At 39.3% G+C, this 22,114-nt stretch overlaps 1 protein-coding gene across 2 annotated transcripts in view; it reads right to left on the bottom strand.

The window, feature by feature from the left end:
- Positions 1-22,114, bottom strand: part of LOC136858067 (uncharacterized) — a 579,094-nt gene that overhangs the window by 345,542 nt on the left and 211,438 nt on the right. For both annotated transcript variants that reach the window (XM_067137317.2, XM_067137318.2), the window contains exon 12: positions 17,059-17,197. In XM_067137317.2, the coding sequence (XP_066993418.2) occupies positions 17,059-17,197 (139 nt within the window). The remainder of the gene's footprint in view (positions 1-17,058; positions 17,198-22,114) is intronic.

Raw genomic sequence — 22,114 nt, 5'->3', positions numbered from 1 at the left:
ACGGCCGTTTCCATCCCTCTTCCTTGTCTATCCCTTCCGATCTTCCCATCCTCCCACAAGGCCCCCTTTTGAGCATAGCAGGTGAGTCCGTCTGGGCGAGATACTGGCCCTCCTCGCCAGTTGTATCACCATACTCAAAGTCTCACGCTCCAGGACACTGCCCTTGAAGTGGTAGAGGTGGAATCCCTTGCTGAGTCTGAGGGAAAAACCAACCCTGGAGGGTAAACGGATTAAGAAAGAAAGAAAGAAAGAACGAAGGAAAGAAAGATCATAGTACTGTAGGTCTATAATCTATCATTCCTGAAAGAAAAAAAAAAAAAGTCGGGGCAACTGGCCTACCCACTTCCGAGGCCCATGAAAGAGAAACATTAAATATCATGGTGGAGGAAAAAAAGTCAAACATGATAAAGATAAATATGACTTCATCTAGTTTTCATAAGTCGGGCTGAGTGGTTCAGACGGGTTGAGGGGCTGGCCTTCTGACCCCAACTTGGCAGGTTTGATCCTGGTTCAGTCCGGTGGTAGTTGAAGGTGCTCAAACACGCCAGCCTTGTGTCGGTAGATTTACTGGCACGTAAAAGAACTCCTGCGGGACTAAATTCCTGCACCTCGGCGTCTCCGAAAACCGTAGAAGTAGTTAGTGGGGCGTAATGCCAATAGCATTAATTACATTTGGCTTTTAACATGCTGAGCACATCAAGCAGGAAAAGTGTCTTGGTGACATGTTAGTCATTCAATATAGGAATGTCTTTGGATGCTGTGATATTTACCCTTCGATTTATTGACTTGGCTTGTATAACCTAAAACTTACGCTAAGTTTGGATAATATTTTAAACACCAACATCACTGTTATTTTTAGTACCAGTAATGTATTTTCACCAGTATGCAATTATGTTATTTACTTCATTAATAATATGATAATTATTATAATTGAGCATAGTTAACTTATAAGACTGAGACCACTCCAACTGACAAGCATTGTTTTGTGTAGAGATATACCTATATTTGTTAAATTCACGTTATTTTCTTTCATGATGTACACGCCTACTTTTTGTTATATTATAAAGCATACCTGCCAACTTTACAAAACCAAAAATCAAGAGATCTTGATATGAAAATCAGGAAAAATCAGGAGAAATCAGGAGATACAATTGGTCAAAACTGCTTATTCTACGGGTCTTGTGCAACACAGTACTATGATATATTTATAACACTTATTGTCTCAAAGCCCGATTGATGCTATACGAGGCTACAAGACTAAACATTACAAATCTCTCATTCCCTCACAGCAGGTATGTGAGTGAGATGATCGGTCTCTGATAAGCCTTCCGAAAATAGTATGAACTCATGCCCCACACGTATGAATTAGTCATGCACTTAGATGCCACTACTTCGCAAATGCATAGATTAATATATTGCATCAAGCGCCCGCACGATTATAGGAAGGGCAATGCTATTTGTATACAATAAGCAGCTGATGCACCCGTGCTTCGCTACGGAATTCTCAGAAAGACACTCAGTTTTCCCAACCGAAGTCAACATAAGCCATTACAATGACGTCAGTACGAATGTCGTGATTAAAAGCAATGCTTCATATGAAATATTCAATAAAACGAAAAGTACTACGGTGTCGATCTAACAGTTCAAAGTTCCAGAGCTAGAATGACCAGGCCGTAGACAACCCTGAACACTCCTGTGTAATTATTCTGTTTAAGTGTGCAGATGGCTCATTCCAATCACTGGCTCAGAATAGGGATCGAATAGCTGGAATACTATGATGATCCAGTGTGTTACGTGCCAGTAGTATCAGAAAATTTATGAACCAGAGCAATGGCATGGTAAATAAGAAAGAGATTTAACTTCCCAGCAACTTCCCGCAAATATTCAGGCAGGCTGTTATACTCGATATGCAGCAGTAATCCCATCTATCAGAGATAAATGGCAGCAGAATACATAAAGGACATCACAACAAACAATGGTCAATGTAATGTTATGGTTGATCAATTTTATGAGCTTTCTATATTGCAGGCCTTCACATTTAGTTTTAATTAGAGCATCTAACGTAAAGCGAGTCTTCCTTTCTTTCACGACTCCCTCTTGTGTTATTATTCAAGCTACGTTCCTTCATGAACTTTTTTCTCATTCTTATAATAATTTAATCACCATCACCACCAATACTATTATAGTCGTTACAGTAAAACTGAATAAGACATAATCGGAAATTGTATTCTCTATAACTTTTGTTATGTAGTACTTTTCGATGTGACCGATAAGACAGGTAAAAGTTAAATTTTTTGGCACCTTCCCCTAAAGTACAATTTTGAACAAGGTGAATAAAATTATTTACAGCATAGACTGTAATTCCTTATTCTCCGACTAAATACCGATTTTCATTAAATTCTCTTCACCCATTTCTTCATGGCTCGGTGTTGATATGGATTTATAACAAAAATCAAAATTCATGAATATCTGTTATCGTAGCAGGTACGGTAACAATGTATAAGACATAAATGATAGGAAATTGAATAATATATTACTTTAGTTATGTAGTGCCAATAATAACAAATATTTGAGAATTAAATTTTAAGCCTTCCCCTCAACTACCATTTCACTCAGCGTGAATAAAATTATTTATGGCCTAGATTGTAGCGACATATTCTACGACTTTATATTCTGATTTTCATTAAATTCTCTTCAGCCGTTTTCTCGTGATGAGCATACATACATATAGACACAGACAGAAATTACGGAAAATTAAAACGTGCATTTCCCCTTGTTACTGCGGCCACAACTGGTACAGAATTTTAAAAATTCTGAGCAATGTACAGAAAAAACTGTTATTTTATTTATATTGAGATGAGATAAGTTAATAGTAGTCAGAATTGTCTCCAAATGGCTCCTAAAATCTCTAAAAAAGTCACTAGTCGTTATCATTGAAATTCTGTCACTAAATTACTAAAAAAAAAATCCATATCTAGCGACTAATCTCTAGAATCAACTAGACTGATGTGAACAGTGAATTAACACGAATATAGCACGCGAGAACGAGAGATTGACAATCGGTATACGCGTCGCAATATACAGGTTTCAATGAACATCGCACATTCGTGCACATTTCTCGCATTAATAAACGTCGATATTTCATTTGGAAGCGGCCAATTACCGACGGACTTCCGGCCACTGGCGTAAAAATGCTGAAATGACGGGATTTGAAAACAAATGTTTGAAGTTCACCAAAAGAAAGCTAAAATCGGGAGAAATAATAGAACAATTGGGAGGCGGGAAAAACTGTCGAAAATCGGGAGTCTCCCACCTAAATCGGGAAAGTTGGCAGGTATGATAAAGTGTTTAGCTACAGACTAAATTTGTTTACAAATGTAAGCTACTAAATTTGTTTACAAATGTAAGCTCTTCAGTAAAGACATAAATAACTGTCGCATTCCAAGATAAATTGGTATAATTAGAACTGTCAGTATGGTTCATAACCCCTTTATTACCTCGACATGGATCAGCCAAAACTTAGGTTATGTTTGGAGAATACTTTAATATAATAATTTCGTGTGGCTATTTCTAGCCGAGTGCAGCCCTTGTTAGGCAGACCCTCGGATGAGGGTGGGCGGCATCTGCCATGTGAAGGTAACTGCGTGTTATTGTGGTGGAGGATAGTGTTCTGTGTGGTGTGTGAGTTGCAGGGATGTTGGGGACAGCACAAACACTCAGCCCCCGAGCCAATGGAATTAACCAATGAAGGTTAAAATCCCCGACCCGGCCGGGAATCGAACCCGGGACCCTCTGAACCAAAGGCCAGTACGCTGACCATTCAGCCAACGAGTCGGACAATACTTTAATAATCAGCATTAATTAATGCACCTGTGTATTACTTTCATATTCCAAGATGTAATTGAAGCATATAATTAAAGCACCATTCATTACAATTTAAAATTTTACCACTAGAACAGCTGACATAGAAACTGAAAATTCAAACAAATTCAACTTACGTTAAAATGATCTTCAAAGAAATAAACGGAACAGTAGACTTTTCCGATATATCACAAGCATTTCTCCGGCTCGCCAAAATCCATTTCTCCCGAGTTTTAGCAGTTGTTTGGGGTGGTAAGTGGTATGCGATGTGCTATTGCACATCGGACCTATACACTATAAGTTTCCTGCCTCACTGTCTGCGAAGGATTCATTTTAAGTCCAAAATATACCACTCAAGATTATTACCCAATGTATAGACCTCAAATGTAACTATACCAGACACTAACATCAAGTAGAAATACGCAAAGTGTATCCCGTTTCTCACAACCCACTATGTGTTATTTCGTCTACTAATTCAGTCGACCTGTACGATGACGTCAGACCAATGAGATCGCGTACTTGCGTCACGTGACATTTTCGTACTTTAATTTAGATTTTTATCATGTTTGGAGTTATTATTTGTACATTCTGATCTCATTTTTGAATTCTGAATGAAATTTTGAATCAGATTAGCATATTATTAATTAAAACCCTGGATCATGCACATTCCCTATTACCCCCTGAAGAAGTGTCCACAGAGTTTATTGATGACTACAGAAACTACAGTAATGGAATGCAGACGAATGAAGTCAGGCAATGCAGGAAGCATTAGATTAGGAAATAGGAAATAAAGTCTTTAACTAAAGATGGCAGAAGTAAGGATGACAACAATAATTATTAAATTAACGCCGTATGGTCTACCTCTTTCAATACTATATTATGCAATATTATTGAATTGCATTACTAAACTAGGGGCAAGTTTTGGCTTTGGCTGGCCATCTTCAGCCTTAATGTAATACATCTAATAACTAAACAAATGTAAAAACACACAACTGATATGAAAACTAATGCACAAACACACAATTAGCATTAAAATCCAGGATGAACTAAGTGTAAAATCTTAAAAAATAAATTAGGCTCCAAATTCTTAGCATCTGGAGTATGCTCGTCATCCAGACTCTTTCTTGTAATGATATTCACAGAACTGTTAGTTCCATCACTGCTAATCATTACAATTTCAATTGCAAAACGGGAACTGGTAAATGTTGATTCTGTAGTCAGATCATCAATCACCAAATCTACTTGAGTGGTGTTAGCAGTATGCAACCCACTGGATTCCACTGTAAATAACCACCAGCTGATGCAAAATTGCTAGATGGTGTTTCCACATCGAAATAAAATTAAATGTTCCCGTAGTGCTTGTTAAAATCATGCTGAAACGCTGTTGGACATTGTCTGGATGGCACATGAAGATATGGTTAAAACTGACACATTCTTAATTTGTGGCTGGTATGAATTTGCAATTCATTGCGATGCCCATAAATTTAACCTGAATAAATGATAGATAAAATTAGATTAATGAATAGAGGGGGAGAGAGCGTGTTCCTCAAATGGCATAGGTTATATGAGACTTACCTCTCATTGGAGCATGTGGTGCCTGGCGTATTGTTGTGTGCCTCATACTAACGGTTGTGAGATTCAAAGAAAAAGGAAGGGGTGGGGCAAGGAGAGAGAGGCAGGGCAAGGGGCGAGGGGGTGGGGCAAGGGCCGAGGTCAAGGAAAAGAGAGGGGGTGGAGAGGAATTAAGGCGTGGCCGAAGGATGTGGAAAAAGAGATGGCTGCTGAGGAAAGGTGCTGTGAATATTATGAAAAACTGAATTATGACTTGTTGGTTTGACGTTTCTAAAAATGGGAATTAGAAAGTCAAATAGGATATTTGGCTTTTCTGAAATGTCATTAAGATTATGATTCGGGTTAAAATATTTATCTATATGTGTGTGAAGCAGCTTTCAATAATGTTAAGTAGGGGTCCTTTGATGATGATTTTGAGAATTTCCATATCTTGTTTTATGTCTGTGAATTTGTGATTATAGTCAGGCATATGTTGTCCTACAGCTGAAAATGTATTGTACTTCAGGGCATTGACATGTTCTGAGTACCTTACATTAAAATTCCTCCCGGTCTATCTGATGTAAGAACTGTTGCAAATAATCCTGTATAGGCCTACTCCTGATTTTGAAAAACTATTCAACTTCTTTATGGATGTGGCATTATGTTTATATCCTATGAGAAGTGAGGATGCCCAAAAAATGTATACTAGCACAAGCAAGGAACGCTTTTCTGTAGAAAATAAACTACTTGTTCACTTCAAACACTGATATGCATATTAGAAGAATTTTGTGTGGAGCATGGCATTGTATCAAAGTGAGAGGTAGTTATTCCTCAGAAATAACGAGAACAACGATTTGTTCTATGTAGCACCAACACAGATAAGCATTATGACAACGCTGGGATAGGAAAGGGCTAGGAGTAAAAAGGAAGCGGCTGTAGGCCTTAATTAAGGTACAGTCTGGTGTGAAGATTGGAAACCATGGAAAATCATCTTCAAGGCTGCTAATTGTGGGATTGAATCCACCATCTCCCGAATGCAAGCTCACAGCAGCGCGACCTTAACCGCACAGCCAACTTGCTCAGTAAGGAAAAAAAAAACAACAACAAGAGAATACAAGCTTTTGAACTGTGGTGTTACAGAAGAATGCTGAAGGTGAAACAGGTAGATCAGATCATGAATGAAGGAGATAGAATGATAGTACACATCTTGAGGCAACCAGGAATTGTTCGGTTAGATTTTGAAGGAAGCAGAGCGTGAGGGGTAAGTAGTAGTAGTAGTAGTAGTAGTAGTAGTAGTAGTAGTAGTAGTAGTAGTAGTATCATCATCACAGAGCTGAACAGGTTAGCACAGGATAGTGTGGTATTAAGAGCTGCATTCAACCAGTTGACGGACTGACGACCCAAATAACAAGATGGAGGCGTTAAGGAAGATTCTATATTAATGGAGGAAAAAGGGTAATTGATTTCTAACTTATGAAACAGATACTCCAAACTTAAGAAATCCGTTTTAATTAGAGTTAGTTGTTATTGAATATCATCACTGCCTAACATTTATATTGCACTAATTAACTACTTTGATCAGAAGACAATGTTTCAAAGCCAAAGAATTACAAGTTGTTTTATGTTGCACCAACACAGATAGATCATATAGCGACGATGGGACAGGAAAGGCCTAGGACAAAGAATTACTAATCATTAAGTTCCTTCTGGAGTAAGAACCAAATGCAAATGAGTCAGCTTGGAGGGCAAAAGCTATCTATTTTAAACTCCAGGCCGAGTGGTTTAGATGATACAGCACTGACCTTCTGAACCCCAGCTTGGTCTGGTGGTATCTGAAGGTGTTCAGATATGCCAGCCTTGTGTCATGAGATTTACAAAAAAATAAAAGAACTCCTGTGGAACAACATTTTGGTATGCCCTCAAAAAAAAAGTAGTTGGGATGTGAAACAAAACATTATTAGTTACCTGTTTAGTAGTACCGGAAACTAAAATTCTAGTGAACTTTTGAAGACCATTTTGATGTTGTTGTAGAGTCATCAGTCCATAGATTGGTATGATACAGTTCTCCATACCACCTTATACTGCACTAATCTTTTCATTTCTACATAACAACTACATCCTAAATCTGCTCTAATCTGCTTGAGGTATTCATACTTTGGTCTATAGAGCGTTCCAACCTTAAATTGCAGTACAGCGTAGATGGAGCGCGCTGTTGCGAAATCGACCCGTGAAGATCATGCTCGAGTGTGGCTCAAACAGTGCGTCACAGTTCCACATTTTGTGTTTGTAATTTTGTAATTTTAAGTTCATTCATTCATAAATTGATATTTGTAGCATGGTAAAATAAATACAACATACCTTAATCACTGTAGTTGCTCTCAGATAATGGACGTACACCTTCTATTATTACTGCAAGGACTGATGTTCCCGCTTTGGATGAACTGTTCATCGTCGACATCGTCCTGTAATTCGTCTGCTTTCCACAAATCTCCTTTGTTTTTCTTTACTTCGTTCACGTAATTTGCCCAATCGTCCACTGTAATGTTCTTATATGCAGCGGTTATTAAATTTTCCACATCATTTTTCTTGAATGATACGTTATGATACCAGATGTAGTTTTTCACCTGGGACCACACCATCTCAATAGGGTTTAACTCGCAGTGATAAGGCGGGAGACGTAGAACCTGCCGCTTTTGCCATTTCATCTATTATCTGCTTATCATACAGAGCCCTATGCTGAGAAGCGATGTGCAACAGTTCTCGCTTGGGCATCCTGTCCTCAAAAGATATTTGCTTTTTACGTAACCACTGTACGATGTAATCTTTTCGCCAAGAAGTCACCGGCAAAGGTTCCAACTTACGGGAATGATAAGCGGCATAATCCAGCATGATTACGCACCTTCGGGAGTGTTTGGCAACAGTTGTTGCGAAAACCACTCTCGTAAATTTCACCAATCATTTCCTCGTGGGCGTCCGCCGTGTTTTTAATGGCATAAAAATGTTAGTTCAGCATTTGGAACAAAACCATGTTCATTACCCGCGTGGACTAAGGCGAATCGCTATCCTCGGCTTTAACTCACCCCTTCAATCGCGGCCTGCCGTGCACTTTTCACTGTCGTATCCTTCCATTCTTTTGTCACTGTCTGCCCAATATTTACCCATGATTCATCTGTGTAAATTATAGCTTTATTTTGTGCCCTCAAACGTGTTATCTCCCTGAGATATCTGTGCCTCCAATTAATAATTTCATCGGTTTCAATGAAAGCTGCTTTATTACCCCGTCTTAAATAGCGGAGGCCTATATCATGTAAGAAGCGATACAACGTAGTTTTGGAAAATCGTGACCCGACTCAAAATCACGTTCAATGTCGGTGGTATGTTAGCAAATAAAAGAGAGTGAACCATCCGACGCACTCCACTTTGCACAATTTCATCATACTTAATTTTCCTTGCATTTTTTTGCCGTCCTTCTCTTTTTTGCTTTTTTTTTGCGGGAGTTCGCAAAGGACCATGTGTGTGTTCCTTCCTTACAGCATAGAGATTGTTCTTTTGGAACAACCTGTAGCTTTAGCTGTTTCACAGACTGCACTAGTCAAATTCATAGTCTTTAAGAAATAATCCAGGACACTCATTATAATATTGCGTTCCTTTCCCCTGAGTTTACCTATGGAAAGTTTCTTTTTAATTTGACAATCCATTGTACATCCTTCTGCACTTTTTCTTCGAACTAAGAACCCCCCGCATGAGCACAAGCACAAGCATGAACTCACAACTCAACAGACTACACACACACACAACAAACACAATCCACTTGCCCTCAAGAACTATACATTTATCACTGATCTTTACTTAATTTTATAATACTAATTAAATGAACACCACTGCACACGGCTGTCAGTATATTTAAAAGCTCAATGTTTGGGAGAGCATTACTGGCCAGCCATCTGAGTCACTCGTGAAACGTAAACAAACGAGAAGTTCTCCCCGTCATAAATTAAGAGATAACGAGGTAAGGACTTGAGGTATGATTTAAAAATAACTTCCTATCCGAAGACCGTTTGATTGGCTTTAACCACGCCATGATCCTTCTGCACTTTTTCTTCAAACTAAGATCCCCACGCACGAGCATGAACTCCCGAACCACACAAACGAAATACACTTGCCCTCAAGAATTGTACATATGTCACTGATTTGTATTTAATCACTATTATACACACTACTGACAAAATGAGCACTGCACTGCATGCGACTGTCTGGAAATGTTAAAAGCGCATGTTTGGGAGATCACTACCGGTACTTCAGCCAGCCAGCCAGCCAGCCAGCCAGCCAGCCAGCCAGCCGAATCAGGCGCGAAACCAAAATTCAAGAAGATATTCTTCCTGTCACAAATTAAGAACTAAGCAAGATAAGAACTTCGGGATTGTTTTAAAAATAACTTCCATATCTGAAGTCCATTTGCCTCGCTTTGACCCCCCATGAAAATTCAATAGGAAAGACGCTGGCCAGCGACTGACTTTTTCGTGTCTGCACATAAAAATCCCTGAACATGACTGAAAATAAATGCATATACTGCATTTTGTTATCACTTTAAAAATAACCCTATCTACATCAAGCTGAAATGTTTCTTTACAAGCAGTGAAAAAAATTAGGAAAATCATGAATATAAAATAGGAGTTATGACATGATAAGTTCTATGCAATGAAGATTTTGCATTTGGCGTAACTTTCCATTATAGTACCATTTTCACACTAAATTTTTTTTACATTTTTTTGTTAACGGCATCATATGCACCTTAAAATTCTGTACATAACATGATATTCATCCATTTTAACCGATAACATTCTAATTTACGGATATTTGGCAAACCCGCTACATTAGAGTAGTACAGCGCTACCCGCAAAACATGGGAGAAGGAAAGAGACGGAATTATCCCATTACTGCTGTACTGCAATTTAAGGTTGGAATGCTCTATACATGTAACGTTCTTACCACCTACACTTCCCTCAATAACCAACTGAACAAATCCTGGGTGTCTTAAGATGTGTCCTACCATTCTACCTCTTCCACTCGTCAAATTTAGCCAAACCAATCTCCTCTCATCAGTTTGATTCAGTATCTCTTCATTCATGATTCAATCCACGAATCTCACCTTCAGCATTCTTCTGTAACACCACATTTCAAAAGGTTCTATTCTTTTTCTTCATCTTTCTTTCTTTCTTGTCCAGTGTCATTTCCATATAATGCCATCCTTCAGACAAAAGTCTTCAAAAACATCTTCCTAATTCCTATATCAATGTTCAAGTGAGCAAATTTATTTTCTTAAGAAGAAAGGCTAGTCTGCTGTTCATGTCCTCCTTACTTCTCCAATTGTTACTTACTTTACTATCCAAGTAACAATATTCATCTACTTCCTTCACGACTTCATTTCCTGATCTAATATTTTCCTGCATAACCTAACTTCATTTGACTGCCCTCCAAAACTTCTGCTTTGGACTTATTTATTTTCATCTTGTACTCTCCAAAAAACTGCCCTTACCATTCAGCAATTTCTCCAGATCTTCTGCAGACTCACATACAGTAACATCACCAGCAAATATCAGAATTTTGATTTTCTCTCCTTGGATTATGATTCCCTTTCCAAATTCCTCTTTTATTTCCTCTACTGCATGTTCTATATAGACACTGAAAAGGAGCAGGGACAAACTGCACCCTAGCCTCATTTCTTTCCGGATTTCTGATTCTTTTTCAAACCCCTCTTTTCTTATCACTGCAGACTGATTTTTGTACAGACTGTAGATAATTCTTTCTCAGTATCTGATCCCGATCACCTTCAGAATCTCAAACAACCTGTTCCAATCAACATTATAATTTTTTTTCTTGTTGCTAGTTGCTTTACGTCCCACTGAATCATTTGTCTTATGGTGACGATGGGACAGGAAAGGCCTAGGAATGGGAAGGAAATGACCGTGGCCTTAATTAAGGTACAGCCCCAGCATTTGCCTGGTGTGAAAATGGGAAACCACGGAAAGCCATCTTCAGGGCTGCCCGGAGTGGGGTTCGAACCCACTATCTTCCGGATGCGAGCTCACAGCTGTGCGCTTCTAACCGCATGGCCAACTCGCCCGGTCGAATGCCTTTCCTAGATCTACGAACGCCATGTTAAGTGGCCTTGTCCTCCTTAATTTGGTCCTCTAAGATCAGACATAGAGTCAGGATTGCTTCACATGTTCCTACATTTCTTCTGAAGCCAAACTGAACTTCTCCAAACTCAGTTTCAATTTGTCTTTCCATTCTTCTGTAAATAATATGAGTAAAATTTTTGCAGGCATGAGATACTAAACTAATGATGCATTAGTTTTCATACTTGGTCAGCACAGGGGTTTTTTTTTTTTTTTTTTTTTTTTTTTTACAAGTTGCTTTACGTCACACTGACACAGAGTTCTTAAGACAACAATGGGACAGGAAAGTGCCAGGAGTGGGAAGGAAGTGGCCGCGGCCTTAATTAAGGAACAGCCCCAGCATTTGCCTGGTGTGAAAATGGGAAACCACGAAAAACCATCTTCAAGACTGACGACAGTGGGGTTTGAACCTGCTATCTCCCGAATACTGCATACCAGCACCGGCTTCCTTGGGAATAGTTATAACAACATTCCGCTGAATATCAGACGGCACTCCTCCTGTATCATACATCTTACACACTAAACAGAATAACGTTGCCATGCTAGTTTCTCATAAGGCAATCAGTAATCCTGAGGGTATATTATCAATTGCAGGAGCTTTGTTCCTACTTAGGTTTTTCACAGCTCTATCAAATTCTGACTTCAAAATTAGGTCTCCCATTTCATCAGCATCAACAACCTCGTCTTGTTCCAGAATCATAATTATCTATATCTTTACCTTGATACAACTGCTAGATATGTTCTGCCATCTTTCTGCATTGTCTTCTTTCCCTAGTAGTGACTTTCCATCTGAGCTCTTAATTTTCATACACCTAGTTTTCTTTTCTCCAAAGGTTTCCTTTATTTTCCTGCAATCAGCAATTACCTTTCGTATAACCATGCAACCTTCAACAATCTTGCAGTTCTCTTTCAGCCACTCTTCCTTAGCTGTCCTGCACTTTCTACTCCATTCTTTAATCTCCTGTATTCTTTTCTGCCCTCCTCAGTTTTTGCATTCTTGTACTTTCGTCATTTGTCAGTCAGGTCTAGTATCTCATTATATGTACGATAAAACAAATAAAAACAACAGTACTGAACAAAATATATACAGTTAAATCTTGTTAAGACATTTCTGCTCAAGGACATGGAAAAACAGAATGTGTTAAATCACTGAATACCAAATTAGAAACTACCCAACAGGGATTTAAAAAAAAATATATACATGACAGATCCCCCTACATACGATATTTGTGTGTTTTGTATTTCATGTATGTACAGCGAAAGCTATATACACCGTTTCTGAAGATGAGAGGAGAATATTAAAAGCTGTAATAAACATAAGGAAACAAATATTAAAACCTTTTCCATTGGGGATTATAAATTAACAACAAGGTATAAGAAGGTGTGAAAAATATGAGAACAAATATGAATACATATGCACCGGGCCCATAAAAGTATCAACATACTATTGCAAGTTACTCTCCTTCTAAAACAAAAGCATATTGTTAAACTGTTGGTTGAAGCCCAGAGAAATTTCACAGCGAATCGCGACGTATTATGACACATCACTGATGGCAGAACATGTACAAATTCATTATAATTCAATACATTAACAATTCTATTTGCCCATATATATATTTTTCATCATTTACATGTGAATACTAAATACCGGACATACCTGAACTGTAGGAACATGTGACTTCTCATCCTTCAACATGGTGATCACATTACGACTAATATTGTTGTTCAACACACCAGTAGCTGACTTAGCCCTCTCCAGAAACTCGGAACTAAATTTTTGCTCCCCTGAAAATGGTTTTCCGTGGTTTCCCATTTTCACACCAGGTAAATGCTGGGGCTGTACCTTAATTAAGGCCACGGCCGCTTCCTTCCCCTTCTAGCCCTCCCTGTCCCATCGTCGCCATAAGACTTATCTGTGTCGGTGCGACGTAAAATACTAGCAAAAAAATTTTTGCTCAAAGCACTTGCCTTGCTGAACTGATTTCAAGGTTAAAAGTTTCTCCAAAGTTTGTTCAGACAGCAAGGGTCTGAACTGTGTTTTTGTCTTTGTGACTCTGCTAAAAATCCTTTCACATTCTGCATTGGTATGTGGAAATGATAAAATAGCATGTATCACCTTAGAGAGTCTGTCATATTTAAGTACACCATCAGCTGATTTCGGACCTACCAATGCCCACTGAACATCAATTCTTCCTTTTGCCAGGTCTGTTTCTTCGAGCTGAAAGTTACAGAACTGGGGGTGCAGAATATCAGTTTCTTTATCCAAATGTTCCGTTTCACTAGTCAAAATATTCGGACACTTGTCAATGAAAAATCTAAGGCTAGAAAATGATGCCTTACTTACAGCAGAAATATTTGCAACTTCCTGCATTAATTAAAACTTCATCTTTGAATGGAAATTTGTGTACCATGTAGCCACACAATGTAGAGGAACACTTTCTAACAAACTTAAAGAATATGCACTTTTCCTCAAACTTCAAGGTGTTCACTAAAACAAACGCAGAGTTCCTTATCATCAGATCACAATCATCCTTTTGATTTGCTGGAGTATGATAATCTACATCAAGGAGAGAGGAGGATCTTTTAATAACGTCTGGTTTCACAAACATTGCCATCACATTCTTCAACAGTTCCTCCAAAACTGACCTCAATAAGTGGATGTGCGGCATATTTGACTGAAGAGCTACGTTTGGATACTCAAAGATACACATAAAACTTTAGAGAAAAAGGCAAAATGTAAATTTGATGAAAGGAACTTGAAAAGTCGTTCTTCACGTGAAAATGCATTGCTCTTAGTGTCATACGTAGTTTCTTTTTTTTTTTTTGTGAAACTGATGACTGGGTTTTCCTTTTAACTGACGAGTGAGGTGAAATGTTATGACAATCCTTAACGTTTTCAGACAAACAAGACACATCTGCACTTAAACTGTGCTTAGGAATTTTGTAAGTCTTCAAAGTTCCCATCTGAGAATCCTTACTCACAATTTCTCTCCTGAATAATGTAACCAAAGGGTCCCACTGAAGCAAAATCCTATCTGAACACCTTCTTAGTGATAACCATCGAGTAGGCACATGCTTCAGAATTATCCTGATCTCTGTGTTGTGTAAAGTCTGAAATTCTCTGAACTTTTCTTTCCTCTTTGCACTCCTTTCCAGATAATAAAATATATCAATTATACTTTCATCTACATTTACGGGCAAACACGCCGCACCCTTCTCGGCAGCAAGATTAATTAGGTGACAAGAGCAGCCTACGATGATTATGTTACTATTTTCCCCCTTCAAACATCCTGCCACACTATTCTTTAATCCTACTATTACTGGAGCATTATCAGCACCAAGAGCTAGGCAGTTTTTTAATAGAATGCAGAATTCCCAAAAAGTTGAGAGCAAAAGATTGGCAATGTTAGCTCCAGTAGCATCCCCTTCTAAATTACGCACAGAGAGTAGAAAACTCTGAATTTCATTGAGATTAGGGCTAAAAAATGTTACAACAATGGGATATATCTTCAAGTCGCTTTTATTGCTACCATCAGTAGCAACAGAAAATGCATTCACCTGCAAATGTGATACAATTTTTGCCCTTTCTTCCATGCACATTTCTGTAATGATAGCCACTGTTTTCGTTCTAGCACACCATATCGTTTAGCGATTTCCGAATCAGGAAACATTTTGCGAAACAAAGGTTCCGCGTGATCGGCACAATTTACAGGCAGGTTATGTTCTACTATAAATTACGTAAATAACGCCTCGGCATTCGTCACAGGGTTTACATCTTGGATTTTACATGAAAAGTTCAGTTTCTGGTTTCTTTCTACACACTGGATACTCTCCTTATGTTTTTTCGTATGCATATGCTTGAGTATATCGCATTTCCCGCCATGTGCAACTGAAAAATCGCACCTACATACAGTACAGAATGTGAACGCTGGTCCCTTTCTGGATTCACTCAAACACGGAAACTCTTCCCTATAAGCACTTTTAAACACTGCATCATATTTCTTTTTTGACATTTTGGCCAAAACAAATATTAAGGCACAACACGAGCACTTCTGCAGGTCTTGCCCCGGGTACAACGACTATGGTGTGCTACTTCTGAGGTTAGGTTACTCCAAAGACAATGTTACTCGCTTGACTCGCTTGCAAAGAGAATGGCTGTATTATAGACCAAAGAGCAGCACATTACTGGCCACCGTGCCCCGTACTGCCATCTGGTATCATTATTAGAGCTACTATCGACCAGCCATACTCAGCCATATATCGACAGAACGAGGAAATCCGCAGGAGTTTAAAATAATACGAAAATTACGGATATTGCTCTTAAAATCGGGAGATCGAACCCGGCGATCGGGAGATCGGGAGGAATGATGAAAAATCGGGAGTCTCCCGCTCAAATCGGGGGACTTGGCATGTCTGGCTCAAATCGGGGGACTTGGCATGTCTGGTTGAAGCCTTATGTTTCGGCCCAGTTGGTTATTTGTTTTTTGGTCACACTCTTCAACTATGAATTTCTCTGAGGTTACACTCACCCAGGAGCGGCTTTGACTGCCATCTTGAATGTGACAACATTTCAACAACATCTAGCATTGTTTCGGCTGACTTGAGTTGCTGGTGCAAGATTTAACATTCATGCCAACTCTATGCGCGTAAGATGCAAATGCTTGTTTGCTACCTGAAGGTTTTTATTTTTCTTCATTAGCAAGCCATTTCATGACTCTCTCCATATCCATAACTAAGCTATCGCAAGATAAAGATGTACCACACTACTGAACGTCTCATGATTCCCTTCGTAATTCATAGATAGGCTATAACACAACAAATATTCACTACACTTCACTGTACAATTTAACACACAACAAATTCCTAGCGTCTGACTGAAATGTGAGATACAAGCACAAACACACTTGGTGGGTTAATCAGCAAGCAAAAGTGAACTTGCCCGAGGCTAACAGCTTGCTCCCCCAAGGCGTAATTTACCATGTGAGGTTCAGGAATTCTGGGCCTTTTTCCATTATCGTGTAATTTTTCCTGACCTGCTTCCTATAGCAAGGGCTCTTATCTGCATTGGAAATTACATTCTATACCCATGGGACAACAAAGAGCATTTTCAGGGCTGGTAAAAAGGGGATTGTACTATTTGGTAACAGAGAAAATTTGTGAAGTGATAAATGAGGTAGTTTTATATAACATAGATTTAATGTGGTGTGTATTGGGAATTTGAATTTATGACGTGCTAAATGAGAAAACATTATTATGAGGAACACAATAATTAACTTCCACTGTAATATCAAACTTAAATAAAAGGATTCTACTGATGTAAACTGTCAACATTTTTGCTTTCTACAAAAGCACATAAGATGAATATTTGAAATTATATTCAAATCTAGACTCTCTTAAGCACTGACTAATGTGAAGAGAAAAATATGTTATAAATAGCGTGCAGTTCTGAATTACAGAACACACTCACCTCGACTTCTTCAAGATTAGGAATACTTAGGATGCGTGCTCTGTGCCAATCAGAAGAGTATGAACAGGCACATATCTGGTTAGCCCTAACAGCTGCTTTAGGCATCTTGTACTCGTGCATATGCAAAACGTAGAAAGCCCTAAAAATAAAATAAAAATATGATAGCTATCTTTCAAATGGAAAACATTAAAACAAAAGTTCATGTAAATGTGTCTGACTACAAGCGACAAATGTAACTTAAAGGCTCTTCAGTCTGTTGAACACACGTTAAATATAAATATCATACTACAACATACCTGCAAAAAAAAAAAAAAAAACCATCGTTAAACAAGGGATAGTGTGTCCCTTGTTTACTAATATGTTGTAGTATAATGTTTATATTTAGCCTGTGTGTTCCACAAACTGAAGAGCTTTTAAGTTACATTCGACTGAGTCGACACTGGAAAGTATGGCTTCCTCGTTAACAAAACACAAGCAACAACAGACAGCAGTTGCAAACCAAATTAATATAAACAAGTGGATATTCTGTCTGTGTGTGTGTGCTGTACAGGCAGGAGAGGTAGACAGATGATGATGATGATGATGATGATGATGATGCTTGTTGTTTAAAGGGGTCTAACATCTAGGTCATCGACCCCTAATGGTACAAAATGAGACGAAATGTAATGACAAAAGTCCAAAATCCTCCACTGACCAGAATTCAAAACGTGAGGTCAAAGAATGAATGGATGGATATGAATTTAAAACAATCAGTGGGTCCGACCTGCAATGCCACACATTCACAGAAACTGACGTAAAACAATAGTATTACTGACCAAGGGACTGCTTCTATAGCACAATACTGAATCGATGATGCTTGTAATCTAAGGCTGGTTTCACACCAAGTAAGTCTTTACAAGTCAATCCAGTCACGTCTGGGTACGTTTAGGTCCGTCAAGGCCAAGCCCGTCTATTTAAGTCCTGTGGTTTCAAACCAAGCACGTCTAGTCCAGTCATATCCCCAGAAGAAAGGACAAGGTGTGGATAGAATTCAGTTTTTCTGCCTTGGAAATGGAAGGTGAGTTTTATAGTTTTTTATAGTTCGAAAAAAAAAAAAAAAGAGCAAGATCACGATTGCGGGTTCATCCGATTAATTTCAGAACGGATATCTATGTGCTTTCTTTCATTTGTTTCCCGACTTGGTGAACGATCCGTTTAAATTTTATAATTTTTTTCCGAATGAGATATAAAAGTTTTGTGAAGCTTGATGACCTGGTTCGAAAGGAAGTTGAAAAGCAAAACACTAATTACCGAAAGACCATACAACCAGAGCTTCGGCTAGCAATATTGTTAAGGCAAGTTAACACAAATACTACTTTTAATGCAAATTAGTATTTATTACACCACACAAAATAATTGCAATACAAATCATTTTATTTTAACATAAATATTATAATTACAGTGATATTAACATAATTACAAAGCACAGGCATTTAAGAAAATTGTATAAAAGAAAATCCACTTTTCCAGATTCATGCACAGAACGAAAGAAGGAAAAAACACTAAATAACTACATTGCTCAGAATGTGACTCGTGTTGTTAAAACAATGAGACTGGACTGGACTGATGCATCAGAATCAAGCCCGGTTTGGCTCCCCTTCCACTTGACGGGACTGGTTTAACCTTGACTTGACTGAGACTTGGTCTGTGCGAATGAAATATAGCTGTGGTAGCCTAAAACAAAGGGAGACTTCAGTGTTGGATTTTCCTGTTGACAGGCGTGACGTGACTGGACGCGTTTGGTGTGAAACCAACCTAAAGGGTTCAAAATCCAAGTCATTGGCCCCTCATAATGGTACTTATCGCTAGGAAAGTAGCACCATGGTACTTGTCATGTTGTAGTACTAATCAAAAGTAGTGTAGACTCGCGGTATTCCACACATTATGGCACTACTCACAGGTAATGAAATTCACATATGGAACAGAGACCTATGGTGTTCATCACATAAGTGTACTAACCACAGGGACTCGTACTATCCCGAGGTGTTCCTCATATAGTGGGTACTAATCACAGGCAAGCCAGAACAATTGTGTCGCTCATATAGTAGTACTAGTCACAGGTACTCTAAAAGCCAACAGCGCACTCTGTTGCTACTAATCACAAACATATTTTGTACATAACATAGTGGTACTACGCACAAGTAAAAGCGACCTATGGTGTTCCCCGCGTGGTGGTACTAATTATAAGTACTCATGGTTAGAATTCGATCATCCCTTGGTCGCCCCTTTTAGTCACCTCTTATGACAGGCAGGGGATACCATGGGAGCATTCTTAGTCTTGGTCCCCCAGCCACAAGGGGTAGAGAGAAAGAAAAAAGAAAAGAGAATTGATCCATCACTACGAAGAATGAAGTAACGGACGAAGGAATGCAAGGGCCACGAAGGGCCTCAAATGCTCTAATACCGTCGGGGTCGGAAAAGAACAAGAGTTGACCAAGGGAGAACGGACAGGATAGATGAAAGCGAGGAGCCTGGCACAAGTAAGTGGAAGCAATGCCAGGACTCAGCTAAGGGCCCCGTGGTTGCCAAACCACACTCCCAAGTTGAGAGCCCTTGGGACCCCTTTTAGTCGCCTCTTACGGCAGGCAGGGGATACCGTGGGTATATTCTTTGTCTGCGTCCTCCACCCACAGGGGGTGGAGAGATAGACAAACTACAGGAAACATTTAATAAAACCATCCTACTTTGACTTTTAATACAGTCTAGATTTCCTTGAAAATGTAACTATACAATTGCTGGATGGTGTTTGAAGGCATATTTGACAAATAGAGTGCAGTGAGTTTGCACCGAGCATCTCGATGCAAACCTCACTTGCAAAACCCGACCAGCACAGAACATAACTGATTCTTGCCAACTTCGTGGATTACATCCAACTACCATAAGAATAACTAGAGAGGAAAGAGCAGAAAGTCCGAGAGGAAAGTACACTGACAGACCAAAAGTCACAGGAAGGGGTGTCCCATTAGAAAATGTGCCATGTATGACTTATGAGCGTTGTGGCTAGCTGCAGCATAGCTGAGCAGTCTGTCACAGGCACCTGTGTAGTGAAGATGGCAACACTTTGCGAGTTAACTGACTCTGAATGTGGGATGATCATTGGCGCACGGGTCACAGCATTGCAGAGATTGCATGCAAATTTGGGTTTCCCAGGTCAACAGTGTCGAGGGTGGGTCTTCAATATCGCACAGAGAATGTTATCTCCCACTTAAACCACCGCACGAGAAGACCACGGGTGTTTAACGAACGGACATCATGTTGCCTTCGCAGAACCAAACTGGACACTCTGATCTACAACCTGTGACAAAGTTTGGTGAATAGTCCTGTACTATCAACAAAGATGAACAATGCACAACAGTGACCTTACTGTCCTTTGAAATAGTCTCCTCCCATAACTATGCACTGCTGAGATCGGCGATACATGTCCTGGAAACTTTGCAAGGAGGCTTCCTTTGGGATGGTGTTCAGAAGCCTCGTCACGTTTCGTTGGATGTCAGGAATATCGTCAAGTCTCTTTCCTTTCAAAGAGAGTTTGATGCGTGACTTTTCGGCTCTGACCTTTTTCCAACGATGGAATCCCGGAGAATGCCATTTCATGCTTTGCCGTTTCATTTCAGGGTCGTATCTGAGACACCAGCTTTCAACCTCAGTGACAATACAGTTCAAGAAAATTTGGTGTCGCATCCACCTTTCAACAAAAACCTGTGAAGCCTCTAAACGTGCCTGCTTCTAATCGTCAGTCAAGTGATGTGGCACAAGACGAGAACATGTTTTCCTCTTCCCTAACTTCTGGGTAACGATTTGTCGCACGGATTCATGGTTAATCTGCTGTTCATCCGCTATCATGCGCACAGTTAATCGCCGATTGTTCGTGATTAATGTCCTCACCTTCTCAATATTTTTAATCACTGATGGTGGTCGCCGGTCTTCCGCTACGGGTGTTGTCAGAAACACTTCCCCGGCCTCCTTGGAAACGGGCGAACCACTCGTACACACACTTCAAGGACAATGCTTGATCTTCATAAACACATACCAGCATCGCATGCGTTTCTTAGGGTGTCTTGCCAAGCTTAAAACAAAACTGTACATTGATCTTTTGGCCGTTCATGTTCCAGTTCACAGTTCAGAACCAACACATTAGACACGCACTGTGTCAAACAGGTCTTACACGGCACACACACGATGCCCAACTGAACAACGTTGGGAGCAGGGTCAAAACCTGCTGCTACACAGGTGCAGCGTTGTGTGTCGCCAGTGTTGCTGGATCGACCGTTCCGACTTCATTCACCGAACTTTATTGTTACAGGCTGTATTAGGGCAGGTTTAACTGTATTAAAAAGGTAGACAAAAATATATTTTATATTAACAGTTACGGTTCATTTAAAACAAATCGAGGCAAATGGATCTTTTACAAAGGAACAAACAGCGTTTCAAACAGGAAACAAGGGATATGGGAGTATCTTCTTAGGTGACTGTGTCATGAATTCGTAGTTAATGAATACACCACATGGTCTTCTCTTAAATATAATACAAGATTACAACCAAATAAGCTCCAAGAAAAGGCAGGTACTACAGGAAAAGATGTAGATATTTGTCAGATCCAATTAATGAAGGAGCCATGTATCATACACCTAGGCATTCTTAAAAACAGGCTTGTTTACTAATCTAGTACTTACTGTGTACATTGCTATCGAGACTCATTAGAATTTTTCAAAGCTTTTCTGGAGAAGGGAATGATCCGATTGATGGACCATTCCACTGTTCTTCATATGTGTAGCAAAAGTATAATGCAGGTCTACCTACGTGCAAAGGGTTTCACAGCTGGACAAAGATGCCAAATATGAGCGCCTACTTGTAGTTCATCTTTAATACTAAACTATTAAAGGACTTTCTAATATGCACATCTATGTTGAAAAATACACATTTCTGATGATGATAACGATGATGGTGGTTGTTTAAAGGGGCCTAAAAGCCAGGTCATCGGCCCATAATGGTACGAGGCACAACAAAATGAAACGAT

This window comes from Anabrus simplex, chromosome 1 (assembly GCF_040414725.1).
Source record: "Anabrus simplex isolate iqAnaSimp1 chromosome 1, ASM4041472v1, whole genome shotgun sequence".
Classification (NCBI taxonomy): domain Eukaryota; kingdom Metazoa; phylum Arthropoda; class Insecta; order Orthoptera; family Tettigoniidae; genus Anabrus; species Anabrus simplex.
The sequence above is the reverse complement of the archived record's forward strand: the minus strand, read 5'-3'. Positions and strand labels throughout refer to the sequence as shown.